At 47.1% G+C, this 8,648-nt stretch overlaps 1 protein-coding gene across 1 annotated transcript in view; it reads left to right on the top strand.

The window, feature by feature from the left end:
• The first annotated feature begins 811 nt into the window (after nucleotides 1-811).
• POC1B (POC1 centriolar protein B) overlaps nucleotides 812-8,648 on the top strand; it is a 92,492-nt gene continuing 84,655 nt past the window's right edge. The window contains exons 1-2 of the mRNA XM_051963640.1: nucleotides 812-983; nucleotides 3,972-4,056. Of these exons, the coding sequence (XP_051819600.1) occupies nucleotides 969-983; nucleotides 3,972-4,056 (100 nt within the window). The 5' untranslated portion in view covers nucleotides 812-968. The remainder of the gene's footprint in view (nucleotides 984-3,971; nucleotides 4,057-8,648) is intronic.

Raw genomic sequence — 8,648 nt, 5'->3', positions numbered from 1 at the left:
ATGGGGAGGAGGGATGGAAGAAGGAAGAGGGATGGAAGAGATGGAGGAGGGATGGAAGAAGGAAGAGGAATGGAAGAGGAGAGATAGGAGGTCAGAGGGAGAAGAAGATGAAAGGAGAAAGAGGGATAGAAGAGATGGAGGAGGGATGGAAGAAGGAAGAGGGATGGAAGAGATGGAGGAGGGATGGAAGAAGGAAGAGGAATGGAAGAGGAGAGATAGGAGGTCAGAGGGAGAAGAAGAAGAAAGGAGGAAGAGGGATAGAAGAGATGGAGGAGGGATGGAGGAAGGATAAATGGGGAGGAGGGATGGAAAAAGGAAGAGGGATGGAAGAGATGGAGGGGTAAAGGAGAGGAGGAAAAGGGGAAGCAGGAGCAGTGTGGTGTAATGAGAACAGCTCTGGACTTGGAGAACCCGCGGTTGAACACTGAATCTGATATTTACCTGGGCTCTTCAAGCTGGAGACTTTCCCTCTCGGGGCCTCAGTTTCCCAGTCTGTAACGGAAGGTGCTAGGGCCTCTTTCGAGCTCCCCCCCCCCCCCCCCCCCCCCCCCCATGGACACGTTCCCTTTAAAGAAGAATCAATCGCCGATCGCGTGGATCACAACAACTCCCGCTTCCCCTCCCGCCTTCCCCGCGCTTCTTGGCGCGGGCCACCGCGGGGTCCTAGCGCCTCAGAAGACAGCCAGAGGAAAGATCCCCAGCCAATCGCGGCCCTGAGTGAGGCTCTGACGTCATAGGCCGGAAGCGAAGGCGGCCAATGGAGCCAGGATGCGATCTGGGCTCGCCTCGCCAGGGCTGGAGCGCGGGGGGTTTGACTGGGCCGCCGTCGTTGTTGTGACGGGCCCACGCCGCGGTCGCGGCCAAACGGTTCCGGGCCCCGCACGGTTCCGCCCGCCGTGCCCGCCCCCCCTCCCTGTCCTCCCTTGCCCTCCCCTCCCCCCGCCCGGCGCTGGCGCTGCCGCGTCCCCATGGCCTTCGCCCCGGTAAGGACGGACCGACGGGGCGGGGGGAAGGGGCGGAGCCCGGGCAGGGTGGGGTGAAAGGATAGTCGGGGGGCGGAGCGGATTCGGGGCTCCGAAGCAACAGCCCCGCCCCAGACAGGCGGGGAAACCGAGGCCTGGAGTCAGAGGCCCCTTGGCCAGCCCCGCTCCCTGAACTAGGGAGGAAACTGAGGCACAGTCAGCCTGGCGGCGTCCCCTGGGACATACCGCAAGCTGCGGCGAAGCCAGGGCCCCAGAGTCACAGGTTCATGACTGGAAGGAGTCGGAGGGGTCGTCAAGTCTGTCCAGCCCTGAGTTTTACAGGGAGGAAACTGAGGCACGGGAAGGCCAGGAGACTTTCCTATGGTCTCTGCGCTGTGAGCCAGAATCTTCTGGGTGATGGCTGAAAGCCGGAAGAGAAGTCCAGTCTTCTGAGTTTTGCAGACAAGGACACTGAGACCCTGGAAGTCAGCATTTATTAAACACCTACTAAGTACCCAGCACTGTGCTAAACAGTGGGGATACAAAAAAAGGCAGATCCTGCTCTCAAGGAACTTAAAATTTAATGGGAGAGATAATAAGGGAGCAAGCGTGGAAAAACATTGCAAAGGGGGAAAGGAACTAAGCATGCATTAAGTGCTTCCTGTGTGCCAGGCACTGCGTTAATTAGCCTGCCCTTTGCCAGTGGATAGTCAGCTTATCAATTGTTGTTTGACTTTTGTTCTCCAAGAGGATCATGAGGTCAGGGAGGTGATGCCATGACATGCAAGTGAATTTAAGTGAGAATGGTCTGCAATGTCGCTCGCCTCATTGTCCCCTCCAGAGCCATCTGGGGTCGGTGGCCAGATACGGATCAGGACGACTGGAGATGGTCCTGGATGAAATAGGAAGCAACTAGCGGAGAGAAAATAGAATTAAGAGGGGTGGAGGAAAGCTTCCTTTAGAATAGGGGTGTAAGGAACATCCAGCTGTGGACTCTATGAGGCTCTAGAAATCATTTGTGAAAGCAACCATGAGCGATGATGAGCCAAAGCTAAGTTCTGAGTTCTACAAGTTGATGTTTTTGTATGGCCCATGAATGACATTATAAATATCCAAATGGCCCTTGACAGAAAAAAAAAAAAAAAGGTTCCCCATCCCTGCTTTAGAAGTGGGGTTTCAGCTGTCCAAGAAGCTGAGATCCCAAAGCTCCTTAAGACTTATTTTGGATGGACATCGGGTCCAGAGCCTGCCCATTGTTTCAGTCTCAGAATCATCTGCTAGAGGATACTTGTCACAGCCTGAGCCTACAAGGAACCACATAGAATCGGATGATTTAGAGCTAGAAAGAAACTATAGAGTTCTCCTCCAATTCTCTCATTTTACAGATGAGGAAAGTGAGGCTAGAGATGTAAGTACTCTTGCCCAGTGTGTCTTACTGAGTTAGTGGCAAAGCCCAGATAGGAATGCAATGCTCCACTTAACTGGCTTCATGTGAAAGATGTATTGAATGTTGTCATTTTTGTTAGAATGTAAGCTTCTTGTGAGCAGAGACTCTTTGTATCCCAGTCTGTAACACAACCATTGACACAGAAAGTAAGTGTTTAATAAATGCTTGTTGAATGACCAAAAAAACCTTCCTAGTAATTGTGCATGTACTCCAGCTGTAACCATGGACAGCAGCTATTCCCCTCTGAGTCCAAGCCCTGTTCCTTAGAGGAGCTTGTCTCAGCCCTGAAGCATTCTCCTAGTTAGTACCAGCTCAGACCGAGCCTAGACTCAAATGGCTTTAAGGGAGCTTAACTATCATTTGGTCCAAGGATTCTTACCCATCTGTGGTCCACGGACTCTCAAGGAATCTGTGAATAGATTTCAAGGGACCTTTGAACATGGATAGGAAAAAAAAATTACATCTTCATTTTTACCTTTCATTGAATTATTTAAAAACATAGTTTTTAGGAGATATGCAGAAACATCATCAGATTTTGCCAAAGGAGGTCCCTGCCACAAAAAATATTGGAAATTGTTTGGTTGAATTCCCTCATTTATATATCTGAAGCTTATTTTGAAGGAAATGCTTGATGAATATTATGATACTTTGTGAGTTGGCATTTACACATGCAAGAGATTGATGCTCCAAGGGGTTCTCAGCATTGAGAATCCTCAGCCCTTCAGATCCTGTTATAAAAGAAAAATAAGTTGTCGGTGGGGTTGGTTTTTTTTTTTTTTTTGTGATTGAGAAAATTTATATTCAAATCTTAGATGTGTGACCTTTGGCTAGGTAGGGCACCTCACTAGAACTCATTCCTCATTTGTACAGTTAAAGGTAGAGTCAATAATTCCTGGGTTCAAAATCAACCTCAAACACTTAATAACTCAGTGACCCTGGGGAATCACTTAACGCCATTTGCCTCAGTTTCCTCATCTGTAAAAAAAAATAAGCTGGAGAAGGTAATGGCCAACTGCTCTAATATCTTTGTCAAGAAAACCCAAAAGGAGTCACAAAAAGTAATGCACGACCGAAAAAACAACTAAACAACAAAATTACAGCTGTGGTTTAGGGGGGCTTTAGGGTTTCTTTCAGCTCTTAAATCGATAAGGTGATTGTTAATTAGTTTCACGAAAGCTAAGAGCTGAAAAAGATCTAAAAGGCCATATAGTCAGGCTGGATTTGAACACAGAACGTCCGAATTTCAAAGCCCAGAGTCCCATATCCATTTCACCCCCTCTGTCCTCGCTCCTCCCTCTTCCCCGCCAAGGTAAAAGGGAACTTAACTGGATCCCCTTCTTGCCTCCAGTTTTCCCAAGGGGAGCTTTAAATAAGAAAACCTGGAGTGTGGAAGCTGCCCATTTGTTGACCTTAGTAAGGCTCTTGTGGCTTTGTAAGCCTTAGGACTTTGGGGCTCTTCATTTCCTGGCAGTTTATTAAATGTCTGAGTAGATGAATGAAAGTGAATTTCATTTCCTGAATGAAACTGAGTCCCCTTTGAACATCTGGTCCCCTCCTTCCAGGAGGATCCGATTTTGGAGCGTTATTTCAAAGGCCACAAAGCTGCAGTGACCAGCGTGGATTTCAGCCCCAATGCCAAACGACTTGGTAAGTTTTGATGTACCCCCCCCCCCCCCGGTTTTTGGTGTTTTTTTTTTTTAAACCTTTATACAAATAGAGAGGAAGTTTAGTGTAAAGGAAAGAGCTGAGAATTGGCAGTCAAGAAAAGAGGGGCTTAAAATGTGGTCCCACACATTCACAAGTTGAATGACTTGGAGCAAGATTCTCTCTCTGTGCCTCAGTTTCCTCATCCCTATTTGAAAACAGGGAGGTTGGATCTGATGGGAAAGCTGCTAACAGTTCCAACTAGGTTTTGTGGCACACTTGCTCGGACCTTAACTTCTTTTTGCCTCTGAGCCGCAATTACTTAATCCGCAAAATGATGGGTTTGAACTGGACTTAGAAGCCCGACCGACTCTAAAGCAGTGATCCTTTAAGAACCGCCAGTTTGAGATCTTCGAACTTGAACTTAACCCAACTGGAAGATTTCAGGCCGAGGGTGGGATGGACAATGGGAGCCTGGGGGTGGGGCGTATAACGGGAGCCTGAGCATGGGGTGGGGGGTAAGGAGGGGTACTCCCCTCCCGGGTTGCGGGGGCTGCGGGGGGGGAGAGGATCTTCGGAATGGGGCCGGCCTTTGCCTGGCGAAGATGGAGGGGTGTGCTCCCTCCCCTCCCCGCACAGCTGGAATCGGGACTGGAGCCCAGGCCAGGGGCCCCGCCCGGGGAGGGCCGGAGGAGGGCTCGGGGAGGGGTCAGGCTCGGGAAGAAGGCGGGTTTCTGTGTCCTGTGCGCGCCTGCGTGTGTGCAAGTGTGCGTGTATGAGTAAGTGTGACCCGAAGTTGCCAGGCGCGCCGGAGGAAGTAGTGAGCCCCCGGGAGTTTGGGCTCGGGGCTCCCGCCGCGCGTGGGGCGGCCCCCAGCCCCTCCCAGCCGCAGCGCAAACTTTTCGGCGGCTGCGGGGGGGGAGCGAGCAGCGGACTGGACTCGGGGCAGCCCGGGCGCGCGCTGCTGACCATGAAGGTGCGCTTCGCAGCCAGGTGGAGTTGGCTCAGCAGGGGCTGCGTGCTGCTGGGCGCCCTCGTGGTAGCCTACACGGTCGTGGCACTGTCCGGGTCCTCGCTCCGCGCGCCTTCGGGAGACTTCTTCACCTCCGGCAGGTGGGAGAGGGGCGTTCCTGGCCGCGGGGAGAAGGCAGAAGACTTGGCCCAGCCCCTGTACTCGAAGCCCGCGCCGGACCCCGGGGCCCTGGGGGAGTGGGGAGAGGCCAGCCACCTCCAGCTCCAGGGGGAGGAGGAGAAGCAGGCCGAAGAGCTCCTCGAAAGGTATGCCATTAACATTTACCTGAGTGACAAAATCTCCTTGCACCGACACATCCGGGACGATCGGATGTATGAGTGCCGGCTCAAGACCTATGACTACCGCCGGCTGCCCACCACCTCGGTCATCATCGCTTTCTACAACGAAGCCTGGTCCACTTTGCTGCGGACTATCCACAGTGTCCTAGAAACTTCCCCCGCGGTCCTCCTGAAGGAGATTATCCTGGTGGATGACTTGAGTGATAAAGTTTATTTGAAAGCTCAGCTGGAAACCTACATCAGCAATCTGCAAAGAGTTCGCCTAATTAGAACCAAGAAGCGGGAGGGGCTGGTCAGAGCCCGGCTTATTGGAGCAACTTTTGCCACTGGGGAGGTGCTCACGTTCCTAGACTGTCATTGTGAGTGTAACTCGGGCTGGTTGGAGCCGCTGTTGGAGAGAATTAGTCAGGATGAGACCGTGATCATTTGTCCTGTTATAGACACAATTGATTGGAATACTTTTGACTTTTACATGCAGGAAGGGGAGCCTGTAATTGGGGGATTTGATTGGCACTTAACATTCCAGTGGCAAGCAGTTCCTGAGCACGAAAGGAGAAGGTGGAAATCCAGAATTGACCCCATCAGATCCCCCGTTATGGCAGGAGGGCTATTTGCTGTCAGTAAAAAGTATTTTGAATACCTGGGCACTTATGACACAGGGATGGAAGTATGGGGTGGTGAGAATTTGGAGTTATCATTCAGAGTGTGGCAGTGTGGAGGGGCCCTAGAGATCCATCCCTGTTCCCACGTAGGGCACGTCTTCCCAAAAAGAGCCCCCTACGCCAGGCCCAATTTCCGACAGAACACAGTTCGGGCTGCAGAGGTGTGGATGGATGAATATAAAGAGCACTTCTATAATCGCAACCCTTTAGCCAGGAAGGAAACTTACGGTGATGTGTCTGAAAGAAAATTATTGAGAAAACGGTTGAATTGCAAGAGTTTTGACTGGTATTTGAAAAATGTATTTCCTGCATTAAGAGTGCCAGAGGATCGACCTGGCTGGCATGGGGCTATTCGCAGTGCTGGAATCTCTTCAGAATGTCTCGATTACAAATCTCCAGAACGGGATCCCACAGGAGCTCATCTGTCTCTGTTCGGATGTCACGGGCAAGGAGGCAATCAGTTTTTCGAATATACCTTAAAGAAAGAGTTCCGCTTCAGTGTCCAGACTGAATTATGTATGGTGGTCCCCAGACAGAAGAATTATGTTGGAATGCAGTACTGTCCTAAACAGGGGTCCTCTGTTCCTGAAGAGATTATTTGGCATTTTAAAGAAGATGGAACAATTTATCATCCTCAATCTGGCATGTGTCTGAGTGCTTACCGGACATCGGAGGGTCGGCCTGATGTCCAAATGAGAACTTGTAACGCTGTTGATAAAAATCAAATTTGGAGGTTTGAGAAGTAGAATGGACACAGGCACACTTGTGTTTAAAATTTGTGGTTGCTTGAAGCAGCCTCGCTGAAGATTGTATTTTGTTAAAAAGTTATTCAGATGTTGACCAAGATCATTCCAGAAAAGATGTTTCTGTGTCTAATACACTGAAATTGGTGGGGGGCCCAAAACCACTTTTCATATAGTAGATGCCTTATGGACTGAATTCACTTTCTAAGCCCAACTTGACCCCTCTTTCCCTCCTCTTTGGATGAATTCATTACATAGTGAGAAAACCTCAGAGGCTTTAAATCCCAAACTTACAATTCAAGAAATCAAGAATCAGCAGTATGAGATGTGGCTTGTACTAATGCATAAATTACTGACATTTGAAGATTATATGCAGTGTGATTACACTAAAACTGCCCTGGTAAATATAAGACTTTTATTTCATCCATCAGTTTGAGTTTTAGACTTCTGTTTTTAAAAAAAAATTGAATGGAAGAGTGTACCATTGATTTTTGTTTGAGTGTTTAACCATAGTTCTAAAGCATTTGCATAAATTGGTTTTGGAATTATGCAATTTAATGCTTAGACATTTCTAGAAATAGGTGTCTGAATGGAATGGAGAGATCTGTTTTTTTTGAGTCACCACATTTACTTGGTACCTCTTGTTCCGGCTTGATAAGCAATCCTGATAAATTCCTTTATACATGTGTACACGTAATCATTCTCTTGATACAATTCTTTCATTTCATAAATAGGGGAGAATCAAGGGGATTGTTCTCCTTCCCCCCCCCTTTTTTTTTTGGTTAATGTTTAATCATTTAAAGTAAACACAGTGGAAATGTCCCTGAACCTAAGTCCAACAATATTTACTGTGTGAATTTGAAAGTAAATACAATTTGACCAGAATATCTATAGCACTCTTAAATCCTTATGGTGTCAGTTAGGAAAATGAACTATTTCTTAGCACTTCAATCTTCAAATTATTTTTCATCTTTCCTGACATAGATATGTGTCGCTGAGCGGCATCTCTCTGTCATCTATGAAGCTTGAAAAGGATTGTTTTTGTTTATAAATATTAAATGAGCTGAGCTCAGTTAAACTTATGTTTTGGTTGGGGAAATGAATATATATAATTAGTCAATCACTATGTTTATGTGGTTTTTAATAACTGTTCAACAAACTTTCTAATTTCTAAAGTAACCTTTTGGATAAAGAATAAGAAGTGTTTCCTGAATTAAATTATTTGAGAAACAATGCAGCATTGAAAATTATATTTTCACTATTAAAGAAACTTGTTCTATTTTTATTTGTCTTGTTTCTTAATATGATACTATAAGCGGGGTGAAAATAAGTTCCGAATTTATAAAGAATCAGTGTTAGACACAAATTTTAAACTTGAGATTTATACTTTAAAAAAAAGTTTACCCAGAAAGATCCAGTTCACTTTATGTTTGCAAAGTAAGACTCTTCTGTGATGAAGATGAGAAAATTGTATGATCTTTATGTTTGGGTATTCAGTTGTCAATCCAAATCTGGTATCTTGAATTGCAGTTTTGAATAATTCATGAAAGAATGTTGAAGTGTTTTACTCTATTGTAAAAGGTGAATAAATGGCTCTCTGATCAGTTAAAATATGGAGACATTTTTTTCAAATGTTAAAAGTGGTATTGGGGGACAACTAGGTGGTTTAGTGGATAGAGCACTAATCCTGAAGTCAGGAGGACCCAGTTCAAATCTGGCCTCAGACATTTAACACTTCCTAGCTGTGACCCTGGGCAAATCACTTAACCCCAATTGCCTCAGGGAGAAAAAAGTGGTATTGGAGGAACATGAAATAAATGGTATAGTTGTTTTGTTTTTTTGGTGGGAGGTGGTAACAGATACAGGTGTTTTGATTTCT

This window comes from Antechinus flavipes, chromosome 5, assembly GCF_016432865.1.
Source record: "Antechinus flavipes isolate AdamAnt ecotype Samford, QLD, Australia chromosome 5, AdamAnt_v2, whole genome shotgun sequence".
NCBI classification, from domain to species: Eukaryota; Metazoa; Chordata; class Mammalia; order Dasyuromorphia; family Dasyuridae; genus Antechinus; species Antechinus flavipes.
Note: the sequence above shows the minus strand (reverse complement) of the source record. Positions and strands in the feature narration are given on the sequence as shown.